The sequence below is a fragment of the Callithrix jacchus genome, chromosome 14 (genome assembly GCF_049354715.1).
Source record: "Callithrix jacchus isolate 240 chromosome 14, calJac240_pri, whole genome shotgun sequence".
NCBI classification, from domain to species: Eukaryota; Metazoa; Chordata; class Mammalia; order Primates; family Cebidae; genus Callithrix; species Callithrix jacchus.
Window position 1 is genome coordinate 88,531,886 of NC_133515.1, and position 24,280 is coordinate 88,556,165.

At 53.7% G+C, this 24,280-nt stretch overlaps 2 protein-coding genes across 14 annotated transcripts in view; one reads left to right on the forward strand and one right to left on the reverse strand.

Moving 5' to 3' along the window:
• Positions 1-15,853, forward strand: part of OTOF (otoferlin) — a 97,632-nt gene extending 81,779 nt beyond the window's left edge. For 3 of the 11 annotated variants that reach the window (XM_035273594.3, XM_078349704.1, XM_054244387.2), the window contains 19 exons: positions 16-178; positions 722-792; positions 2,023-2,052; positions 2,464-2,592; positions 4,303-4,369; positions 5,257-5,393; positions 5,533-5,667; positions 5,926-6,063; positions 6,691-6,818; positions 6,925-7,095; positions 7,739-7,899; positions 8,656-8,798; positions 9,192-9,280; positions 10,790-10,888; positions 11,035-11,276; positions 11,930-12,108; positions 12,203-12,303; positions 12,734-12,931; positions 14,844-15,853. In XM_035273594.3, the coding sequence (XP_035129485.3) occupies positions 16-178; positions 722-792; positions 2,023-2,052; positions 2,464-2,592; positions 4,303-4,369; positions 5,257-5,393; positions 5,533-5,667; positions 5,926-6,063; positions 6,691-6,818; positions 6,925-7,095; positions 7,739-7,899; positions 8,656-8,798; positions 9,192-9,280; positions 10,790-10,888; positions 11,035-11,276; positions 11,930-12,108; positions 12,203-12,303; positions 12,734-12,914 (2,364 nt within the window). In that variant the 3' untranslated portion in view covers positions 12,915-12,931; positions 14,844-15,853. Of the gene's footprint in view, positions 1-15; positions 179-661; positions 793-2,022; positions 2,053-2,463; positions 2,593-4,302; positions 4,370-5,256; positions 5,394-5,532; positions 5,668-5,925; positions 6,064-6,690; positions 6,819-6,924; positions 7,096-7,738; positions 7,900-8,655; positions 8,799-9,191; positions 9,281-10,789; positions 10,889-11,034; positions 11,277-11,929; positions 12,109-12,202; positions 12,304-12,556; positions 12,692-12,733; positions 12,932-14,843 lie in introns of those variants that run through there. The other 8 variants (XM_035273593.3, XM_035273595.3, XM_078349705.1 and 5 more) reach the window with 4 other exon arrangements.
• A 517-nt stretch (positions 15,854-16,370) lies between these two features.
• The window catches only part of DRC1 (dynein regulatory complex subunit 1), a 54,630-nt gene continuing 46,720 nt past the window's right edge, over positions 16,371-24,280 (reverse strand). For 2 of the 3 annotated variants that reach the window (XM_078349713.1, XM_035273600.3), the window contains 6 exons: positions 23,290-23,379; positions 22,735-22,824; positions 19,904-20,133; positions 18,279-18,422; positions 17,835-17,937; positions 16,371-16,622 (listed from right to left, as the gene is read on the reverse strand). In XM_078349713.1, coding sequence (XP_078205839.1) covers positions 16,566-16,622; positions 17,835-17,937; positions 18,279-18,422; positions 19,904-20,133; positions 22,735-22,824; positions 23,290-23,379 — 714 coding nt within the window. In that variant the 3' untranslated portion in view covers positions 16,371-16,565. The remainder of the gene's footprint in view (positions 16,623-17,834; positions 17,938-18,278; positions 18,423-19,903; positions 20,134-22,734; positions 22,825-23,289; positions 23,380-24,280) is intronic. The other variant, XM_017964486.4, reaches the window with a different exon arrangement.

Sequence of the window (24,280 nt, forward strand, 5' to 3'; positions counted from 1 at the left end):
TCGCCAACACCCCAGGACCTCCCAGAGAACGAGCTGCTGCACCCGCCCTTGAACATCCGCGTGGTGGACTGCCGGGCCTTTGGCCGATACACACTGGTGGGCTCCCATGCTGTCAGCTCCCTGCGACGCTTCATCTACCGGCCCCCAGACCGCTCGGCCCCCAGCTGGAACACCGCGGGTATGGCCACACCCACCCTGCCGCCAAGCCTGGCTGCTCACCACCAGGGCAGGGCTCCAGGTCTCAGTCCAGTCCAAACGACAGCCAGAGTTTGCTCCTTAGGGACAAGGGGGCGGGCAGGGAAGAAGGTCCACCCTGGTGGGCTAGGAAGGCTGCCCAGGGTGACCCCAGCTCTACAGCCAGAGAGGGCAGAGCTGGAGACAGCCTGGGAGGACCTGGGGGCAGAAGGCCCCTGCGCGGGCCGATGAAGAAGACCAGGGCCTCCCTGCCACTGTCTCCTTCCCACGAGCCTCTGCAGCTCCCCCTTCTCTCGGGCTCTCTTCCACCCTCCCCACGCCCATCTTTCCTCCCTTGACTGCCTTGTCCACTCTCCCTCAGAAAGCTCCAGAATCAGCTTTAGTTCTCTGCACCTTCCTGCCCCCCAATCTCACTGTTCCTCTTGCTCCTTCCTCTGTCTGCCTGTCTGTCCACCTGTCTGTCCAGTCAGGCTTCTCCGGCGCTGCCATGTGCCGTGCAATGGGGGCTCCTCCTCTCACTCCACAGGGGAGGTCGTGGTGAACATGGAGCCAGAGGTACCCATCAAGAAACTGGAGACCATGGTGAAGCTGGACGCGGTAAGGCGGATGGGATCGGCCCCCCGCTGGCTGGGAACGTATGACCTCGTGTAACACATCCTATGAACCAGACTATCTGCCCTGAGAAAGAACAACAATAAGAACCTCCTTTGGCATGTGACTGTCAGGGGCTGACCTTGAATGTGTGTGCAAACGGCTCCCTCCTAACATTGTCCTGGAATGCACATGCCTGTGTGTGCATGTGTGTGGTGTGTAAATGTTCATGTGTGGTGTGTGTGGTGCATGTGCATATGCACATGCATACATGTGGGTGGTGTGCAAATGTGCGTGTTTGTGCATGTGTGGTGTGCGAATGTGCATGCATGTGGTGTATGTACATCTGCACATGTGTGCATGTATGGTGTGTAAATGTGTGTATGTGGTATGTAAATGTGCATGTGTGTTGTGTAAATGTGTATGTGTGTGGTGTAGGTGCATATGTGCATGTGTGCACATGTGGTGAGTAAATGCATGTGTGTGCGCATGGTGTGTAAATGTGCATGCATGTGGTGTGTAAATGTGCGTGTGTATGGTGTGTGTGCATGCATGTGTGGTGTGTAAATGTGCTTGTATGTACATGCATGTGGTGTGTGCGTGTGCATGTGTGTGGTATGTAAATGTGTATGTGTGCGTGCATGTGGTAGATGTGCGCATGTATGCATGTGTGTGGTATGTGTGTATAAGAGAGCAAGCCATCACCATTTAAGATAATCATCTGCCATAATTTTTACTCCAACAAATGACACCTTAATGATTCCTTGAGATCACCAGTGTCCTTTCCAAAGGGTACCTGTTTTCCATCCCAGCCATTCACAAATGACACTTCCCTGGCCTGAGTAGGGGGAGGATTTCCAGGTAGAAGCTTCCTATTCCTCCTGGCTTTGGGACTAGGACCGTTGATCTGCCAGAGAGAGATCTGCCACCTGGGGGTTGCATGTGGGAGTGGCCTACAAGCTGCAGGCTCTACGGGGAAGGGCAGAATGCCGGCCAGCCTGGAACAAGCTCCCCCTCCCCCACCCCGTTTCTTTGGCCACCCAAAGAAACATCCTCACACAGACCCTTTGCAGACTCACCAGTCAGAGTGCTCTTATTAATGCAGAGTTGGCCTTGTGGGAACAGGGGCTGCCAGTAATTTCCATCTCGGCTCCTCCATGCACCCTGTGCTGGGATGCTGCCTGCCACTCATGCCCAGTGGCTAATTCTGTCCTTGTCTCCTCGGTTCCTCTGCAGACTTCTGATGCCGTTGTCAAGGTGGATGTGGTGAGTGTGGGGACCATGCAGGGGCTCTGGGGTGAGAGGGCCCTATGTTGGCAACGGTGTCAGGCCATAGGGCCCAGCATCAGGGACACCTGATCTGCTTGGGCCACCACATCTCCCCCAAGATGTGCTTGGGCCACCACATCTCCCCCAAGATGCAGTGGAAAAGAGCTGGGTGCAGGACTCTGAGTGCCAGTCCTGCCTGGGCCAGTGGCTCACACTGGGCAGGTCATGACCCTCTGTGAGTGATGGCACCCCCTCCATAAAACAAGGCACCCTTTGGACATGGGTGGCTCTCCAGAGCCTCATGGAGCCCAAGGCTTCCTGCGAGCAGATGGCAGAATGGGTGTAGGTGCTCAGGATTGTCCAGGCAGCAGGGGCCCATGTAGGACTCTGGACCTGGCCAACCTACAGGCTGAGGAGGAGAAGGAGAAGAAGAAGAAGAAGAAGGGCACTGCGGAGGAGCCAGATGAGGAGGAGCCAGACGAGAGCATGCTGGACTGGTGGTCCAAGTACTTTGCCTCCATTGACACCATGAAGGAGGTGAGACCTCAGGCAGGGTGAGGGGAGGCAACCCCTCCACACTCAGTCCTTCCTGTCCAGCTTCTTTCCCATGGCCCCCGGAGCTGGGTCCCACCTCCATTCATGTGAGCTTAGGATGGCCTTGTCTCACATCCTTGAAACCTGCTCAGAACTCGCCTTCCCAGATGGTGATCCGGCCTACCTTACTGGCTTGGTTTCCTTTTGTCCTCATTGATTTATTCCACAAATGCATCTTGGGTATATGCAATGAGCCAGGCTCCATACCAGGTGCTATGGGAGCCAAAAGATAGCATACCAGCCCTGAGGGGCCCCCAATTTACTGGGCAAAGTGGACATGTAAACAGACACTTAGAGGATCAGGTGATAACAAAGGCAAATCATGGTCTGGGGGAATCAGGGAAGGCGTCCCAGAGGAGGTGAACTTTGTGAAAAAGGAGAAACATGTTCTCAGAGGCTATAAGGGAACAACTGCTTATCAATAGTCCTGATGACTCTTCTCCATACTGTTTTATTTTATACATCTTGGTCATCAGCACATGAATGTGTAGGGCATGATTCTTCCCCTATATGTGGGTTCCATCTGTATAGCCAGATTGCAAGTTCTAGAAAGTGCATTTCCCCTCTCTGTTGTTTGTATCCTCTCCATACTGCCCACCTAGCTCAGGGCGCTCTGACTGGCCACCTGGCCAGGAGGGACATGTGCCTGCAGTTGTGTTTCCTCAGTGGGGCCAGAGCTGATCCAGTCACACTCTCTCCCAGGCCCTTTCTGTGATCCGGGCTGGGTGTGATATTTACCATCCATATTAGTTAGAGCACACATTAAGCTGCTGTATCAAGTTAGAGTGACATGAACAAGACAGTAGTTTCTCACTTAACATCTCAGAGAGTGGGGGTTAGGCTGGTATGGTGGCTCAGTGGTGTCAAGAACTAAGATCCTGACCTCTTGTTTCTCAAGTCTGTAGGGGTAGAGGTGACTCAACATCATGTTCGAGTTCAAGTGCACAGGAAGGGTTAAAGAGGAGAGGAGGCATACCCCTTTCTTTTTCAGGGCCCAACCCAGAAGTTGCATATATCACTACTGCTCACATTGACCAGAATCTAGTCCCTTAGCTACACTTATCTGCAAAGGAGGCTGGGAAATGTAATCTTTAACAAGGTGGCTGTGTGCCCAGCAAAATTTCTAAAACTAGGAGAACAGATCTTTGGAGACTATGAATAGTCTATTTGCCCACCATCAAGTTGGCCAGGCTGGAGCTGCAAGAGGCTACCAATTGTCTTGTCTCTATTCCTGCAATTTTCACAGACTGCCACCAGGTGGCGGTGGCGACTTAGTTGAAACCTGGTTTCTAGTTTCCAGTAAGATGGGATGTGCTGAGTGAAAGAAAATATAGCACATTTTCTTACTGTTATTCTTTTCTATATTAAAACAATTTATTAATACCACTAAAAGCAGCATTAAGATACACTATTTTTAAATGATACACAGTGTAAAGATGCATAAACCCCTAAGTACCATTAGTCACATGGTACACATTACAAACTTCTTTTTAATTCACTTAAGCAGAGTACATGGTGGATCTGAAATGCAGTCGGGAAGACTGTGCATCAGTCTTCTAGCGCATTAAGACTGGTCTGGGCCCACAGTTTGGGGTCAACACTCTCCTCCCCAGGAAACCCACCTTCTCTCCTTCTCATCTTATTTTTTGGCAGCAACTTCGACAACAAGAGCCCTCTGGAATTGACTTGGAGGAGAAGGATGAGATGGACAATACTGAGGGTAAGCCCTGGAATCTGGATTCTGCCTCCTTCTCCCCGCCCCTGGGTGGCCGGCTCTCCTGCCCACCCACCACCTGCCTCTCTTTCCCCTGCCTCCAGCCCTCCCATTCTTAGTAGCCAGGAAAACAGCATCAGTCATCCATGGGCACTGGGCAGGCTAAGGCCCTTGTCTACAGTGCTTTTACTCTGACCAGTTCAGCACCCACAGTGATAGACAGACATTTAGAGCCACAGAACATCAGAGCTGGAAGGAACCTCAGAGCTCATTCCATCCAGCATTTTCCAGACTCTTTTCTATGAAGAAAATTGATGGGTGTTCTAGAAGGAGTAAATTAGTTTTGGTCAAATTAGTTTAGGAAAAGCTGATTGAAACAGCCTGTTTCTGTGCAGGACTTTTCAGAGCCTTTACTTTGCAAATGTTATTATACATCTCTAAAAGGAAGTATTTTAGAAATACATAGTATAAAGTATCTCTCCAGCTTACTGGACCGCAGCACCGTTTCTTCTAAAGCATGCCAGCAGCATCTGCACCCGGTGCTCCACTGACTGCACTTTGGGAAATGCTAACACAGAGTGTTATTATTAGGGACAAGAAGAGGGAAGCTAGTGAGGAAAGTAAAAGGGCAGGAACAGGCCTCCGTCCCCAAACCTGTGCTCCTTCCTGCCCCTCTCTGCCAAAGAGCATGTTAATGGCCTTCGGACACCTTCCTGAGCATGAGTTTCCTGGGGCCCCCAGCACCTGTATGAGGCGGGCATGCCAGGGAGTATTGTCTGCGTTTGACAGTACATGGACATCAGAGAGTTAAATCAGTAAAGCAAATTAGTGTCAGAGCTGGGTCTGAATCCAGGCCTTATTTCTGCTCCACCTCCTTTTCTGCTTCTGGCCAGGCCTGAAGGGGCCAATGAAGGGCAAGGAGAAGGCAAGGACCGCCAAAGAGGAGAAGAAGAAGAAAACCCAGAGCTCTGGCTCTGGCCAGGGGTCTGAGGCCCCTGAGAAGAAGAAACCCAAGATTGATGAGCTTAAGGTGAGACCCTGGAAGCAGAGCCTTCTAGGGAATTCGGGGGTGAAGTGGCAGGGGGAGGGGTGGGGGGGTGATCCCAAAGATGGGGCAGGACGAAAGCCAGAGACCAGGCAGCGCCCCCTAATGGCATGGTCTGGTTCAGGTGTACCCCAAAGAGCTGGAGTCCGAGTTTGATAACTTTGAGGACTGGCTGCACACTTTCAACCTGCTTCGGGGCAAGACCGGGGATGACGAGGATGGCTCTACCGAGGAGGAGCGCATTGTGGGCCGCTTCAAGGTCAGGCGAGGAGCCCAGGCCCAGCCCCTGAGCAACCCCCCGGCCCCCTCCCCAACACAGGTTCTCCCGCACACATCCCACCACTGCCCTGGCCACTCCCTCCATGAAAGTCCAGAGCCCCGGACTTTCCCATGACTCAGCTCCTAAAGGGCGAAGGCCCTGCCACATCGGGGTCCAGGCTTCCCGGTGCTGTTAGCTATTTTGACTGCTACCCGTGCCGGGCAAACCTACACCCTGACCCACATTTGCCTTGCCCAGGGCTCCCTCTGCGTGTACAAAGTGCCACTCCCAGAGGACGTGTCCTGGGAAGCTGGCTACGACCCCACCTACGGCATGTTCCAGGGCATCCCGAGCAATGACCCCATCAATGTGCTGGTCCGAGTTTATGTGGTCCGGGTGAGATTCCTGTTGCTTCCCCTTCTTGCACATCTCCCCATCCTCCTGTCTGGGAGGGACTGGAATCACACCTGTAATCCCAGCAATTTGGGAGGCTGAGGTGGGCAGATCACCTGAGGTCAGGAGTTTGAGACCAGCCTGGCCAACATGGAGAAACCCCATCTCTACTAAAAATACACAAATTAGCCACGGGCAGTGGCACAACCTGTAATCCCAGCTACTCCAGAGGCTGAGGCAGGAGAATCCCTTGAACCTGGGAGGCAGGGGTTGCTATGACCCAAGATTGCACCATTGCACTACTGCCTGGGCGACAGAGCAGGATTCCATCTCAAAAAAAAAAAAAAAAAGAAGAAGAAGGAAAAAAAGGAAGAAGCTGCATACTGACGGCCCCAGACTGGGAGGCACCAAGGAGGTCATTTGATCTAGTCCTCATCTTTTCTAGAGGAGGAAGTCAAGGCCCAGAGAGGGGTAGCCACTTGCCTAGGCTCACACAGCAAATCTCCTAACTGGTCCAGTGCTCCTGCCACTGCCCCTCACCATCATAGGACCCTCAGGCAGCCTGGTAGGGGCACTGGAAGATGAGCAGGGCATGGTAGCCTGCTCAGGCAGCCCTCCTCCCCATCCCAGGCCACAGACCTGCACCCTGCAGACATCAATGGCAAAGCTGACCCCTACATAGCCATCCGGCTAGGCAAGACTGACATCCGCGACAAGGAGAACTACATCTCCAAGCAGCTCAACCCTGTCTTTGGGAAGTAAGGCTTCTTGGTGCCCTTGCCTGCCACAGCCCAACTTCTCCAGCCCAGACCATCTCCCACCCTAGCCCACCCTTCAAACCTTATCCTAACTCCACCCTGCTAGGTCCTTTGACATCGAGGCCTCATTCCCCATGGAATCCATGCTGACGGTGGCTGTGTATGACTGGGACCTGGTGGGCACAGATGACCTCATTGGGGAAACCAAGATTGACCTGGAGAACCGCTTCTACAGCAAGCACCGTGCCACCTGTGGCATCGCCCAGACCTACTCCACGTGTGTGGGGCACGGGGCAGAGGGCGGGGGCAGTGTGCCTGCTTCACCTCCACTCTAAAATGAGGTTCAGATCGTGGTGACTTGGGAAGGTAGATATATTGAGGTTTCTGTCCCAGGCCAGGCCTCTGCTCCTACAGACCCTGCGTACAGCCTTCAGGGGATGGGACTGCAGATCCCAAGACCAGGAGAGGGCCAGAGAATTCCAGGACAGAGGAGGCAGGATGAGGAGAGACAAGTGGGCTAGGGAAGGTAGGGGCCAGCAGAGGAGGAGAGGAAGAGTCCCCTGGGGATCCAGGCCAGCTCTGCCACTTACAGGCTGTGTGACCCTGGCCAAGTCCCTTCACCTCTCTGGTTTTCAGTTTCCTCATGGGAGTCTCTGAGGTTCCAGAGGAGTGGGCACAGTGAAGGGACGCAGTGGGGCTGGGCTGGGGACACTGATACATGGGCCAAGGCCCAGGGCAGGAAGGTTCAGCCTCCAGCAGCCCTAGTGTCTCAGGTGAGCCTGGGGCCCAGGGCAGGAGAAATCAGGCTCACTTGCTGATGAGGGCAACAGCTAGCTTTAGAGAATTGGCCACAACTAGCTGTCATCCAGGACAGCTTAGTCCCACCTAGCCCCTCCAAGCCTATGTGTCCCCTCTCACAGACATGGCTACAATATCTGGCGGGACCCCATGAAGCCCAGCCAGATCCTGACCCGCCTCTGCAAAGACAGCAAAGTAGACGGCCCCCACTTTGGACCCCCTGGGAGAGTGAAGGTGGCCAACCGAGTCTTCACTGGGCCCTCTGAGATTGAAGACGAGAATGGTAATGGGGCACTGGATGTAGCCGTCTGCTCCCTCTTCAGGGGGGGTTCAGAGGCCAGGAGGGGCCTACACTTCCCTGCGGAACCTCACGACCTAGCCTGGGGTGTCCTCAGCCTAAGCCTGGGCTTAGCGATCCTCTGCTCATCAGCCCAGAGCCCCGCTTCTGCCTGCCCAGCCTCTGTGCTTCCACCCCTCAGGTACAGAGCAGTCCCACCTGCTTTCTCTCTGTCTGAATCTCAATGAGGTAGAGAGGCTATCCCCATTCTGCAGATGAACAAACCAAGATCCTAGTTCTAGTACTTGCCCAAGGTCATGTGGCTCTTTAGAGGCAGAACAAGGGCATTGGCCCAGGTCCATCTGGCTCTAATCCCTAAACTTACTCCTGTCTCCATGAGGCACTTCCCAGAGAAGCAGAGAATCAGGAGGTGTCTGTGCTGGTATCTGATCACTTTCAGGTGCTGGGACAGGAAGTGGATTCTCCCCTCCCTGACCTCTCTCTCACAGCCCAGCAGAGTTCTCCAGTCAGCTTCCCCCAGCAGAGGACCAAGGGCACAGACCTCTCTTGGCCCTGTGGGGCAGCTAAGACCCTGGGCAGGCCAATTCTCCTTCGGCACCTCAGTTTCCCCAACAGTAAAAAGGAGGTGGGGTAGACAGGTGATGGCACAGGGGCTTCCTTGTGCTCCTGAGTCCCTAGCCCCAGCAAAGGTTTCCTGGTTCTGCTGAGCCATGTGGGCAGCTGAGCCACCGGCATCCACAGGTCAGAAGAAGCCCACGGAGGAGCACGTGGCACTGTCAGCCCTGAGGCACTGGGAGGACATCCCCCGCGCGGGCTGCCGCCTAGTGCCGGAACACGTGGAGACGAGGCCGCTGCTCAATCCCGACAAGCCGGGCATCGAGCAGGTGACACTGGCATGGCCAAGACTGGGGGTCTTGGGTATTGAGAATCAGGGATTTCCAGCCTGGTTTGGTAAAGGTAGAAGCCAGGCCTCTCAGGCCTCTCGCTGTCCGAAACATTCCAGAAAACCTGGCAGGCACCTCCTTACCAAGGTCCCTCGGGGTAACTTGAATGTGACTTTGCTTTGAGTGAGAATTACATCAGCTCAGGCACACCTGGGTTGTCTCCCTCAGAAGCCGTGATTGGCTATTGGTGACATCATAGGAATTCCTGGCATCCAAAGATGGAAATGGATGAATTGGGTCCTTGACAGAACAAAGGTTAGGAGGGAGAGGAGAGCTGACCTTCCTGGGCAGAGGGAGAAGGCCTGGGAGATCTGCCACAACCCTCTTCCTCAGGGCCGCCTGGAGCTGTGGGTGGACATGTTCCCCATGGACATGCCAGCCCCTGGGACGCCTCTGGACATCTCCCCTCGGAAGCCCAAGAAGTGAGCGTCCCGGGGCCCAGTGCTACTCCCTCCCAGTCCACCCCACCCACTTCCCTCCATGGCCCAAGACTTCCTGCTGGAGGCTCAGGCCCAGATGGCCTTGGCCAATTGGCATCCCAAGGACCTGGGTGTGGCCACTGGGCCTTATGGGGTAAAAACTGACCAACCAATCAGTAGAGTTTAGGGCATGTCCTGGAGAGCCCCCATGTGCCAAGGCAGGACAAGGCCTTCTACCCTGCACTGTTGGTGAGGGAGATGAGCCCCACGCAGCACACATCCACCTGCACAGTCAATGCACCCCATACGTGCATCTCATGCACACGCACAGCACAGCACTCCCATGGGCACCCACACACTTGCCCGCACTAACACACTCCTTCACAACACACACAACCCCTGGGAGCCCGCCCTGGGTCGTCCTCACATCCAGGCTAGTGTGATGTTCTGCCGAGTTTCCTTTAAAATGCCTGCCGGTGATGTGTGCAGGAGTGAGTACCTGGAAGAGGCAGGACATGGCGGAGTGAAAAGAACCCAGGTTTCCCATCTGTAAAGTGGCAGGTTTGAGCCCAGCTGCCAGACAGTGCCTGGATTCAGGGATGGCTTCAGGGACGGAGGAAGCCACACACAGTCCCACTCTTGTTTCCATGCTCTGAAGTTGCCATCTTGAAATTCTTTATGACAAGTGGCCCTGCATTTTTTTTTCTTTGAGACGGAGTCTCACTCTATCGCCCTGGCTAGAGTGCAGTGGTGCGATCTAGGCTCACTGCAACCTCTGCCTCCCCAGGTTCAAGCAGTTCTCCTGCCTCAGCCTCCCAAGTAACTGGGACTACAGGCACTCGCCACCATGCCTGACTAATTTTTCTGTATTTTTAGCAGAGACGGGGTTTCACCATGTTGGTCAGGCTGGTCTTGAACTCCTGTTTGCACTGGCCCAGGCAAGTGCAGCCAGCTCTGCCAAGAATGTGCTGGAAACCTGAGGTCCTGAGTCGGCTGTTCCAGGTCCTGTCACTAGGGGGCACCCAACCCACTGGGCCACTCTGGGCTCACAGCCCTTTCTGCAATCCAAGGAGAGCCATGCTCGGATCAATTTTTAGTGAATGACTCAGCCTTACTCTTAATGATTGAAAGGACTACATAAATACACAAATATATTCATAAATACAATTAAATCTCCAGGGGAAAATCCTGTGGGGACAGGGACATGCAGGAAACCAGATTCCATGGGCTTCCATTGCTTGCTACTGGGCTTAAGCACACTTCTCTTGGAACTAGCATCTGAAACAAAGGGTGGCTTCCGCCTGCCACCCACAGCCATGTGCCTGGCGGGCCCTCCCTCTCATGCCTCTGCTCCCTCAACCCCCATCACTCCAGCCCCAGCCTGGCCCAGGCCCCCTGCTGACCCCAAGTTCCCCCAGGCTTCTCTCCACCTGCCATCCCAGCCCTGGCACCCGGGCACCCTGGCATAACCCCCACGGAGGCCGCTAACCAGCCCTCTCTCCCCGGGCCCAGGTATGAGCTTCGGGTCATCATCTGGAACACGGATGAGGTGGTCTTGGAGGACGACGACTTCTTCACAGGGGAGAAGTCCAGTGACATCTTCGTGCGGGGGTGTGTTAGCAGTCCCTGCATGGGAGGGACTAAGCTGGGGGGGGCTCTGCTTTCTGGGGGGCAGGAGAGGAGGCAGGGGGAAGGTGGCTGTGGGTGGGAGAGGCCCCGCCGGCCTGGCCACAGGGGTGGAGATGTGGCACTCGCAGGTGGCTGAAGGGCCAGCAGGAGGACAAGCAGGACACAGATGTCCACTACCATTCCCTCACCGGTGAGGGCAATTTCAACTGGCGCTACCTGTTCCCCTTCGACTACCTGGCGGCGGAAGAGAAGATCGTCATCTCCAAGAAGGAGTCCATGTTCTCCTGGGATGAGACTGAGTACAAGATCCCCGCGCGGCTCACCCTGCAGATCTGGGATGCGGACCACTTCTCCGCTGACGACTTTCTGGGTGCACAGCAGGGCGTGGATGGGGGGCTCAGGATCCAGAACTGAGGAGGGGCAGGGGCCAGGGAGGAAGGGACAGGGAGAACCCTGCCCTGGGGGGAGGCATTATTGCTTCCAATTTGTGAGACCCACAGGTGTCCAACGGGTTTCCACCCCCAAGGACCCACCTAAGCATTCCCAGGCCAGATGTCCTAAGTGTCATAACCAAACTGACAACAAGCTTTGGACACACCAAGAAGGGGGCAGTCAGTGCTCATGGGGGAGGGGAAAGGCTCCCTAAGGGAGTCAGGAAACTTCCCTGGGCCTCAGGTTGCTTCTCTGTAAAGCAGGGTTCCCCCTAAAATTCTAATCTGCCTCGGCAAGCTTGTGGGATTAGCAGGTCTTTGACAGAATGCATGGTGGGGAGTGGCAGGGGAGACCCCAGGAGAGACCCTCTGGGGTGAAAGAAGGACCTGAGTGAAGTGTGAGGGCTGGGACTGCCCAGGGAGCTCACGAGCATGCTTTCATTGAGGCCAGTTGCTGAAGTGAGGCAGGAAGATGAGCTCTGGGCTTCGGGAGGTCTGCACTCGGCAAACAAGGGGCCGAGAAGCCCAGACCCTGCCTACCCCACCCAACCCCAGCCCCGTTCACTCAGAGCTGACTCTGAGGTCACCACAGGGGCCATCGAGCTGGACCTGAACCGGTTCCCTCGGGGCGCCAAGACAGCCAAGCAGTGCACCATGGACATGGCCACCGGGGAGGTGGACGTGCCCCTGGTGTCCATCTTCAAGCAAAAGCGCGTCAAAGGCTGGTGGCCCCTCCTGGCCCGCAATGAGAACGATGAGTTTGAGCTCACGGTGCGCACCCCCTCTAGCTCAGGCAGTAGGCAGGGCTGGGGTGCTAAAGGTCCAGCACCTGGCCTGGACTCTGGGACCTGTCTGTTCTCTGCAGGGCAAGGTGGAGGCTGAGTTGCATTTACTAACAGCAGAAGAGGCAGAGAAGAACCCAGTGGGTCTGGCCCGCAATGAACCTGACCCCCTAGAGAAACCCAAGTGAGTGCCCTGCCTGCCCAGCCCCTCCCCATGCTGGTTCTTGTGGGCACTGGAACAGGAAGGAGACACTCCCCAGACACCCTATCCCTTCCTGGGCCACAGCCTCATTATAGGGGAGCTTCCTCCCTACCCTCTGCCGGCCCGGAATACCACTACATCCCTTTGAACCAGAGGATGGGCTAGGAGTGCTGGAGAGCAGGACTTTTCCAGTAAAGACACCATTTAGCAGAGATAAATGCTATTCCCTTCCTAGCTTTTGCTGAAGAGTCAGCTCCAGTGGTGGCCTCTGGGACCTCAGCCAGCCTTCATGGCCAGAGCGGTGCCTAGAACTGCACACACAGCCCAGGGCAGCTTCCTTCTTGGTCCGGGCCCCTCGCCACACCCAACCCCTTCTCCCTGTCCCTCCTCTGCGCTGCTTTCCATGCTCCAGCCGGCCTGACACGAGCTTCATCTGGTTCCTGAACCCTCTCAAGTCGGCTCGCTACTTCTTGTGGCACACGTATCGCTGGCTGCTCCTCAAACTGCTGCTGCTCCTACTGCTGCTCCTCCTCCTCGCCCTGTTCCTCTACTCTGTGCCTGGCTACCTGGTCAAGAAGATCCTTCGGGCCTGAGCCCGGCAGCCTCCTGGGTCTGATACTTCTCTCTTCTTCCTCTGGACCAAGGGCTAGGCAGGCATGCGCATGCACACACACACACACACACACACACACGCACACACTTAAGCCCACACACATACACAGCCACTTCAAAGCTTTAATGACAGAATAACAGACTCTCAGAGCTGGAAATGACGATTTTACATTTTTCCATGTTAAGCCAAAGAGGTGAAATAGCTTGCTCAAGGTCACCCAGCAAATTAGGATAGAGCCGGGACTCAAGCCAAGGTTTCCCAACTGCCAATCCTGTGTTCTTTGCACACCACATCTGCTCCCAGCCATGTTTCTCACAAACTCTAACACAATTTCATTGGCAGAAAGAAGCTGAGCTATGGACAGGGAAGAGGGAAGGGTGTGGCTAAGGTTAGCCAGCGGGTCTGGAAATGGTACTCACTAGTGTGTGACCTCCCAGTCCAAGGCTGTTTTCTGCCTTTCATGGTTCCATTCAACTCAAACATTTTATTATTATATTATTATTATTATCTTGAGATGGAGTCTCACTCTGTCACCAGGCTGGAGTGCAGTGATGCGATCTCAGCTCACTGCAACCTCCGCCTCCTGGGTTCAAGCAATTCTCCTGCCTCAGCCTCTCATAGCTGGGACTACAGGTGCATGCCACCATGCCCAGCTAATTTTTGTATTTTTAGCAGAGACGGGGTTTCACCATGTTGGCCAGGATGGTCTCTATCTCTTGACCTTGTTATCTGCCCACCTCAGCCTCCCAAAGTGCTGGGATTACAGGTGCGCGCGCCACTGCACCCAGCCTCAACTCAAACATTTAATAACCACCATGACCTGAACACCCACTGCAGGTGCTCAGAGCTCCCCAAGCACTGGCTCACTTCACCATTGCACCAACCCCAGGAGGTAGATAACTGCTTGCAACCCCATTTTATACATGAGGAAACCAAGGTTGATAGAGGTGCCTAACTTGCCTGTGAAAACCATTCAAAACCAGGCACCCTGAGCCAAAGCCCTGGCCCGGTGTCCCTCCCAATACTGAGCTCAGCTCTGAGGCTGCGCACCATGTCCTCTGGGAGGCACTAGTTTGAAAATGCATATTCGGTACTTTCACTTTGTATCTTGATATTTTATGAAACCTATTGTTTTTATAACACAAACAACCGATAGTGAGGCTGGCTGAGTGCTTCTCGGCTGGGAGGCTCTGCAGAAGGTGGAGTGGGTCTGCACCCTGACAGTGGGCAGCTCAGACCCTCGGCAGGGCCCAGTAGGAACAGGTGTTTATGTCCATCAAAAAGGAAGAGATTTTGAAACACTGGTCTCACCGAGGACATGGGGAAGTACACAGAATGAGCTGACCACAGGAGCTTGCTAACCATGAGAACTGCCTGCAGGGCCAAGGCTGCCCCATGCTGCAAGTAGCTCCCATCTAGGCCTTGGGAGGAGACTTGAGCCCCAGAGGTCCCACAGGGAGGATAGGGTTTTGTAAGCAGCAAGCTGGGTACTTAGAAATGGGATCAAACCTGGCAGGACACAGCAGCCAATGCCTGTAATCCCAGCACTTTGGGAGGCCAAGGCAGGTGGATCCCATGGTCAGAAGATCGAGACCATCCTGGCAAATGGATGAAACCCATCTCTACTAAAAATACAAAAAAATTAGCCATATATGGTGGCACATGCCTGTAGTCCCAGCTACTAGGGAGGCTGAGGCAGGAGAATCGCTTGAACCTGGGAGGTGGAGGTTGCAGTAAGCCAGCGCACTCCATCCTGGGCAACAGTGAGATTCCATCTCAAAAAAGAAAGAAATGGGCTCAAATCCTGGCTTCAGCATTCACTGCTTTTGGGGTCCAGGACAGAGGATGGGGTGCATTGGGAGGCAGCTCCTGCCCACTGGCTGATGGACTCCTCTCTTCCTCTTCCCAGCCGGCCCGACACGGCCTTTGTCTGGTTCCTCAACCCTCTCAAGTCCATCAAGTACCTCATCTGCACCCGGTACAAGTGGCTCATCATCAAGATCGTGCTGGCGCTGCTGGGGCTGCTTATGCTGGGGCTCTTCCTCTACAGCCTCCCTGGCTACATGGTCAAAAAGCTCCTTGGGGCATGAAGGCCACCAGCTCCCGCCAGCCGCTCCCCAGGCCTGCCGCATTTCCTTTCGGTGGCTTGGCCTCTCCCATCTCCCCTGGAGAGCCTGAGGTGCCCCGTGCCCACTCTTCATGCCGTGGGCCCAGAGCTTACCTCCTACCGCGGGGCCGCCTGTCCTCACTGCCCCAGACTGCCGCTTGCGCAGTCCTGCTCCTCTGACCCCTGCCTCTAGGCTGGTGAGCCTTGGATGGGGTGGGGACCTGGAATGGGTCTCTCTTGCCCCATCTGGCTGAGATGCCGCCCTTCTTCAGGCCCAGGCTCCAGAGGAAGCCTCCAAAAATCCTCCCCAGGCCTTCCAAGTACAGGATTGAAGCTTTAGTGAAATTAGCCAAGGACCATGGGCCAGTGCCCAGGGTTTAAAAAGAATGAAGGAGCAAAAGGTATCCCTGTGTCACGTCCCTTGCTGACAGCACTGGTCTTTGATCTGCAGCCGGGGCCAGACCCTGCCCACAAGTCCCAGGGTGGCTGCTTCTGCCACTGCTGGGCTCTGCTTGTCTCCTCTCGCTTCCCAGGGTGTTGTCTGTCCTGCCTGTGGGTTTCCATACTTCCCAGAGCTCCCTCTGCCCCAGCCAGTGCTCCCAAGCCCAGCTAAGGAGCTGTGAGAAGCAGCAGAGGGGACTCGCCATCCTGGGCACACCTGTCCCCCTTTCCTTCCAGCCCTTTCAGCTGCAGCTGGGAGCTGCCCCCTTAAGTGCTGCCCCTGCCTGCCTCTGGGTTACTGTTGGTTGTTTTTGTTTTCTTGAGTGGTGATTTTTCTCTAAATAAAAAAAGTCAAGCACTGAGCTGACAAATCCGCACTGGTCAAGTTGAGAGGAGGAGCCGCAGGTGTTGGGGGAAGTGGTCAAGTTGAGAGGAGCCGCTGCAGGTGCAGGGCAGAGGCAGCAGGACTCTAGGTTGGTGGATTCAGTACCGGCTCCCATAGCCTTTCCCTTTCAAGTGGAGTCTGGCGCCCAGGGTCCAAGGCAGGCCTCAGGCACAGGGCTGCCCACCCAAGCTGGCCACAGGAGGGGTCTCACACCCTAGTCTGAAGGGCACACCAGCCTGGACCCAGGGGCCCCCAAAGCACGGAAAGGATCCTTTGGGCCTAGGCCAGTCTGAAGGCTTAAGACCCCACAAGGGCCCAAAAGCTCCAGCCTCCACCCATAGAAACCAGCTGCCCCCAAAAGCAAGAAAGGAGCCCCTTGGCCCCTGGCCTTGGCCTCTGGCTCACACCACAGTCTGAGCCTGAGGTAAAGTCCCTCATGACACAGAGGTAGGGTTAGCAGCCTAGTTTCACTAGACATGACCTCTTTAAAGAGATTCAGCCACAACTTTTAAAAGGCTTTAATCATAATGCAGGACATAGGTAACTCCTCTGGCTCCTTATTTTGCCAGACCAGCAAGACAGCTCTGGATACTCCAGAGACAGGGCCCAGGTGCAGCCCATTGGGTGCTACGAGCCAGCTCCGGCATGGACACTAGCATCAGGCCAGCCCTAACACCCTGGGCTTTGAAGGTCCAGCTCTATTTTGTGGGTATCCGCAACACCTGAGTGGGAGGAACTTGCAGTTCAGAGTTGATCTGGAAAGGAAGGGTGACGGTCATTACATTTTCCCCAGGGCCCTCCTTTGCCACCCCTGCAAGTGACACTGGCTCTCCCACGGGCCTCAGAAGCCCTGCACGCATGTCCTCTCCAAAGCTGAGAGATGCTGATCACCCACGGGCTGCCTCCCTGCAGCAGATAAACCTGGGCCTTCTTGCTTAGCTTCTGCTCCAGCTGTGGTCTCTGGTAGCATTCTTCATCTCCCGCCCATCCATTCCCCTCTCCCCTCTTCATGTACCCATGCACCCATGCACTCATGCTATCGCCAGTCTAGCCTGCTCCACCTCCTCCACCCCAGCCTCTTGTACACAGTAGCATCTGTGGAAGCAGAACCCATACAGTCCAGAATGCCTGGGCCCTGTTACAGGTCAAGGGTCATTATGTAGTGAGGCCAAGGCTCACTACATTCCCCTTTCAGGCATGGCCTGGCACCTGGGACCATGTTGGGGCCACATGCCCCTGAGCTTGGACTTGGGGCTGGCCCCAGTCACCTCACACGTGTGCAACTAACAGCTATGCCATGGCCTTCCTGGCCTACAGCCCCAGTTCCTGGAGCCCACACCTGCAGGGCAGGAAATGTTAGTATCCAACTTTTTCCTTCTCCTCTTGCCAGGCCATGGGGAAGTTGCCCACAACTTTTGCAGCGGTGGGCACAGATGGGGGCCAGGGAATAGCTGCCCCAGCAAAGCCTCCTCCCCCATGTGAGGATGACCCTCCAGTCATATCTCAGTCAGGGAACCGGGGCTGGCAGGTGGAAAGAGCCCAGGCTCTGGATAAGTTGCAAACTCTCCAAGTTGTGATTGTCCTTTTTATGAAAAGGGGAGCATCATTTCCTCCCTGTCCACGTCACACAGCAGTAGGGACGATGGAAGAAGAAACACAGCTGGGGGCTCTGTAGCTGGGGAGCTGCTCCTGGCTGTGGCACTGCTTCACACAGAGTGGTCCCAGCAGGCCACTGGCACCAGAAACCTCAGCATCAAAGAGACACTGTCACCCCAGAGCTATCCAGGAGGAGACTTCAGGCAAGATCTACTCCTTTGCCCAGTAATTGTCTCAAGGTGCCACTGTTGATTTTTCACATCACATCTCCTCTGGTGGGGAGGGGACTCCTTGTTCCCTACTGCCAGCTCCTGTCCCCTGTCCCCACCCCCACCACCTGCCACCCCTCCTTGGAAGGCCCTGATGCCCACCTTAGAGGTCAGATACTGCTGCAGCAGCGCCTGCAGCTCTGTGTTCTGCTGCTCTAGAGAACTGTTTTCCAACAGCAGCTTGGCCCTCTGGGTCAGGACAAGGCTTTGGACAGAAAAATCGGTTAGAGGCTCACTGAATCCTCCATCCTCTCTGCCCAGTAGGGGCCAGGGTCTTGGTGTTTCTGCTCTGGCCACAGGTGGAGGGAGACTCCAGAACCATATTCTTTACCCAGCCACCAGGTGAGCCAGGCTAGCGGGAACAGAACAGGCAGGACAGGGCCCCAAGACCCACTGCCCCACAGGACCCACCACACAGGAGTTGCCAAGGGCGGCTCTTCCCTCCCAGATTTGGTGGGACAGGGAGGCAGGAAACGTGGGCTGCTCCCGGCAACCGCTCCTCACCCACCCGCCAGCGCCATCCTGCTCCATGACTTGCACACTTACTGGTACTTCTCCAAGGCCGTGTAGAGGGCATCCCAGAGGTTCAGCCTGGAGGGAGGGATCACCGTGGTCAGGGCCCGCCAGTACTCCGAGTCCTTGGAGTTGCTGCGCACACTCTTCTGCACCCTCAGCGGGGCCTGCGAGTCCCTGAAGGCCAAGAGCACTGCAACCGTCATCTCCACCGGGCACTACCCAGGCCCCCAGGCAGTGCCAGTCACAGGCTTATCGCTTTCCCACCTGTTGCCTTCCCACTTAACAATCCAAGTTTATTACATGGTGGCAGGTTCTCCTTATTTTTATTTATTTATTTATTTTTGAGTCGGAGTCTCGCTCTGTTACCAGGCTGAAGTGCAATGGGGCTATCTTGGCTCACCGCAAACTCCACCTCCCAGGTGCAAGCGATTCTCCTGCCTCAGCCTCCAGAGTAGCTGGGACTCTGGGCGCCCACCACCACACCTGGATAATTTTTGCATTTTTAGTAGAGACAGAGTTTCACCATGTTGGCCAGGCTGGCCTTGAACTGGCGGCAGGTTCTCAGAAAGAACATGTGCTTATCATCAATGTTCCTGACTCGGTACCACTGCTACCTTTGTGAAGGCATAATCAGTGTTTCACCCACCTCTCTCTCTCCCAATCAGTTACCTTGCCAGCATTACAGCTCATCACTGTGCCCATCTCTTGCACCAGTGCATTCAAAACAGCACTTGAATTCAGTCATGTCCTCTCCATCCCCCATGACAGCCTTAATCTGGGGGATCCTCAGCTCCCACCTGGACGAGCCTCCTGATGCTCTCCCTGTATCCAGCATCATCCCTTCCCTGCCGCCACCACGATCTCTCTAAAAGGCAAGGTTAATCACGGCTCCTCAACTGCTTCAAATCCTTTCTGGCTCCCACCCACCAAGGGGTAAAGATAAAAATCTTAGGTGCACTGGGCCTAAGATCTAGGAGGCTATGAGATGATGGAGAGGTTCTGTTTCTAAATCCCGGCTCCCAGGTGTGCATCTAATTGACATTCATAAAGCTTGCATGTTATAAATCTCCTTTGGAATCATGATACAATTAAATTTTTGCTTTAATCGTTAAAGGCTCTCCAAGACCTGGCTGGCATCCACCAGTGCCACCTCCCAGGCCCTTGACACTCCAGCTAGACCTGTGATGATTCTTGAACAGACCAGACCTTCCCCACGCTGCTGCATCCTGAAATGCCCTTACCCCATCTTTTCTGCCTGAGAACACCCAATTCCGGTGCCCTTTCCTCCCAAAACCCTCTCTGACATGCCACATGGAGACAGCCACTTCCTCCTCTGAACAACGGTGCACCTTGGATGTGCTTGGACTATTGCTCTGATCACAAGGCAGTGTCACCACAGTGCCCACACACAGCAGACTTCAGTGCATGTCTGCTGAATGAATGATGAACGAGAAAAGTGCACAGCACAACTACACCCCATTGCTTTCCTGAGTCTGTCCAGCAACTGGTTCCCCCAGCTCACCTTCAGATAGCTCTGCCCTTACTTCCCGACTCTTGCCCAGTGGCCTCTTCACTCACTGGCTCTGCCTGGCTCCCCGGCCCATCCAGCTCCCCTGGTTCTGGTCTCAGGCAAGCCCTCCAGCCCCGCAGCCCACCTAGGCTTCCTCAGACCCTTGACGAAGGCCTTCAGAATCTTGAGGACATCATTGGGGTGGATGACCCAGGGGGAGGGCGGGGTCTCCTCCTCTTCTCCCTTCTCCCCCTCCACCAGGCTTGCTTCCTTTTCTCCTTCCATCTCTGTTCGCTCAGCCAGCTCCAGTTCTGACTCCATGCTGGTCTCCTCCACACTCGCCTCCTCCACACTTGCCTGACTGCAGGGCTTGCTCTGGAGAAAAACGCAAGGACAGAGGTAGGCTGCAGACAAATGAGCACGAGCACGGAGAGTGAGGCAGGAAGAGGAAAACCAGAAAAGTTTAGAGAAAGTTACAGAAAGCTTGCCCAGGGAGACATTTACACAGGGACAGAAACAGGAGAAAGAGTGGCCAGAGCGGGGGATGGGGTGGGCAGAGGCTCTAGGAGGCTATGAGACAATGGAGACGTTCTGTTTCTAAATCCAGGCTCCCAGGTGTGCATCTTACTGATGTTCATAAAACTTGCATAGTATAAATCTCCTTCAGAATCATAATACAAATTCAATTTTTGTTTTAATTGTTACATTTAAAAGGTCTTCCTCCTACTCCTACCTTGCAGTTCATGCAATTGACCTCCCACAGGCAAAGGAATGCTATCTAGTTTCCCATGTTTCCGTCTAAGGACACAGTGTGTCCATGTAACGGCTGTATAGAAATACACGCATACATTTTCCCATATATCCTTTTCCTTCTCGTTTTGACATCAGTGATACTATGCCACACACAGAGTTCAGCAGTTTGCTTTTTCACATACCAGTAAACCTTAGATATTTTTTCATGTGAGTACATAAAGAACTTTGTTTTTTTCCACCGTTTCATAGTACCCCACTGTGTAGATGTACCATATATTATTAAACAGATTCATCGACAGACATTTGGGTTGTTTCCAATCTTCTGCCATTTCAAACAATGCTATAGTGAATCAGCTACAATAAATACACCATTCCAACTGTACTGAGATATATCTAGAGAATAAAATCCTAGAAAAAGAATTTCAGAGGCCAAGGTGGGCAGATCATTTGAGGTCAGGAGTTCAAGACCAGCCTGGCCAATACGAACCATGTCTCTACTAAAAATACAAAAAGCAGCCAGGCGTGGTGGCAAGCACCTGTAATTCCAGCTACTCGGGAGGCTGAAGCAGGAGAATGGCTTGAACCTGGGAGGTGGAAGTTGCAGTGAACTGACATCATGCCACTGCACTCCAGCCTAGGCGACAGAGCGAGACTCTGTTTCAAAAAAGAAAAAAAGAATTTCAAAGTAAAGTATATATAGTTTTGTAATTGATACTGCAAAATTGTCCTCAATGGAAGAAGTTACAATTTAAACTCCTACCAGTAACTTATAAGTGTGCCTGTTTCTTACACCTCAGTCATTACTATGTTATACTTGATGTGTTATCAAGCTTTTTTTTTTTTTTTTTTTTTTTTTTTTTTTTTTTTTTTTGCCAGGTGGGAGGTGAGGATTGGCAAAATGGAATTCAGCCATTTTAATTTGCATGTTTCTTATTATAAGGAAGGCTGATTATCTTTTCATATGTTTCAGAGTTATCTGTATTGCCTCTCCTAGGAGTTGTTCATTCATATTTGTTATCTGTTCCTTGAGTTGTTGGTCTTTTTCTTATTGATTTCTGGGAGCTCTTTATGTATTAAGGAAATGAGGTCATAACTATGATATGAGTTGAAAATATACTCTGCAACTTGTTATTTGTCTCTTAACTTTGCTTATCGTGATTTTTGCCCTACAGAATTGTTTTAAAATTCTGTAGTCAAATATAGCTTTTAATCCCTTTATGGCTTTGTGGTTTTGTCCCTTCCGCCAACTCTTTTTTCTTTTCTTTTTTTCTCCTTAGAAACAGTGTCTCCCTCTATCACCCAGGCTGAAGTGCAGTGGTGGAATCACGGCTCACTGCAGCCTCGAACTCCTGGGCTAAATTGAGCCTCTCAAGTAGCTGGAACTATAGACATGAGCCACTGCACCTAGCCCAGCCAACTCTTTTTAGAGGCATGTCAGTATACTCAGCCTTGAGCTAACAGTACTAAAAACATTTTTCATTTACATTTTTAACTTTTAAATTGAAATGTTATATGATTTTTATATGGCAGCTTCTTTAAAATAGTTGAGATTTGTTTCACCTTCTGAAATCAATTACGATCAAGATATGTATGACAAACGGGCCCTGCCTTGCTGGAAAGTGTTAAGGACAAAATACTCAGAACCTGGTGGGCTCTGGTCTCACAGTGGCTGAGACCTGGCTTTGGGGGAGGGTGCGGGAAGACTCCTTGGGCCTCAGTATAAGAACAGCATCTCATTCCTCAGCAATTCTTCCCTTTACAAAGAGACAAATCAATAAACAATAAGGAAAATGCTAAGTCAGTTATACCTGACATAAAAGCCCCACTTTTTTTTGTTGTTGTTGTTTTGTGACAGAGTCTCACTCTCTTGCCCAGGTTGGAGTGCAGTAGCGTGATCTTGGCTCACTGCAACCTCCACCTCCTGGGTTCAAGTGATTCTCCTGCCTCAGGCTCCCGAGAAGCTGGGATTACAGGTGTGCACCACCATGCCCAGCTAATTTTTGTATTTTCAATAGAGACAGGTTATACCATGTTAGCCAGGCTGGTCTTGAACTCCTGACCTCAGGTGATTTGCTCACCTTGGCCTCCCAGAGTGTTGGGATTACAGGCATGGGCCACCACACCCGGCAAGCCCCATTATTTCTTCAGAAGCCAGCACTGTTTTCTGGAGGCTTCCAGGAGAGCTGAAAGATGTAGCATTGTTCTCACTGCATCTCGCCTTACCTGGAGGCTGGAAGATAAATGGTGAGCTCGATATTGAAGGAAGAAGCTCACCAGTTTATACAAGTCATCCTCACTTTCAATTCCAAGGGCCTGGGGAAAAAACAGGATGGTTGCTCAAAAACCCCCCTTGAAGAAGCCAGGGGCTTGGGCAGCTGCCATGGAGGGCACTCATCCAATGCTGGGAAGCCACAGTGGATTTGGGGACACACGCATCAGAACACACAGAAACAATGCTCACAGAGCCAAGAACTGCTCTCAGGGATTCCAAGACTGTGAGGATGCCAAGTAGGGCTGCACACATATCTCAGTCTGGGGGTGTCAGGGAGAACCTACAGTCTGAGAAGAAGATGCTCATAGAGGAAGGGGCAGGGGTGGGGCACTGGAGTCTGAGGCCAGTGTGTTTCGTGGAGAGTAGGTTAAGGGAAGGGAGTGACAGGGAGCAGGGGGAGCCCCAGGAGACCCTCATCCACTGCCAGGGCTGAGGCAATGGCAGGGCCATCTGAGGACATGGCCGGCTGTAGCCCCGCCCGTGTCCTCCCAGCTCGTGGGACTCACAGAGAAGATGGAGTCCAGCCTCAGCAGATAGCATTCACTCTGCTCCAGGGGCAGGAGAAGGCTCAGCAGCTTGCTCTCTATGAGGAACCCCTGGGGAGAAGGGAGAAGGAAGAAGGCATCTCCTGTCAGGGACAGGTTTCAGGAGCGAGTCCCAGGGTCTGCGACCGCCCTCTGTGTAACACTGTAGGGACCATGCCACCGAGCAGATGCGCAGGGATGGGAGCCAGCAGTGAGCCCCAGCAAAGTCTGTTTGGGTACCCACGAGCCCTCTCCCCCCTTGCCCACAGGGGGCAAGGCCAGGGACAAGCAAGGCCAGGTACAAAGCCCAGCCTCACCATGGACTTAACTTTTCCCACCCAGAAGGGCACCAACCCACCTCACCCACTAGCCACTGGGCAAATGCCTGAGGCCCCCACCACAGTCCAAAGCCGAACCAGTCATAGGCTCCTGCTTCACCCATAGTCTTGTCCCCAAATATCTACAGAACACAGCAGCAGGAGAGGGAGCCATGGAGGGCAGTGGGCCCCCAAAAACATCACACCTGCAGTGGAGGGAAGAGGGCAGCCTAGCAGATGTGGTGCCCACTCTGAGCTGGGATGCCAGGGGAAGGGCTCCATGGGGAGGTGGCCTCTTCAGGTTGAGAGGGCAGAACCTGCCACCTGACCCCTTCAGCAGCAGCACCCTCAGAGGCAGGAGCCAGCCAAAGGCAATTGTCCCCACTGTCCCAAAAGAATACACACTCAGAACCTTAAAATCCAAACCAACACTGCCCACATCAAACGACAACGCAACTTCCAGCTGGGCCAGCTCAACGCAGCTTTTATGCCAAGTCGAATCATGCTTGCTAACATACAGTGCAGACATCCAGATCCCAACACACCCAGAGTGATCCCCAAAACAAGCCCCTGAGAAGGGCCATGTCAGTGTGGCCATGTCACTTAGCAAGTGGTTCATGGAGGTGAGCCAGTGTACCTCGTCTCAGAACCAGCAT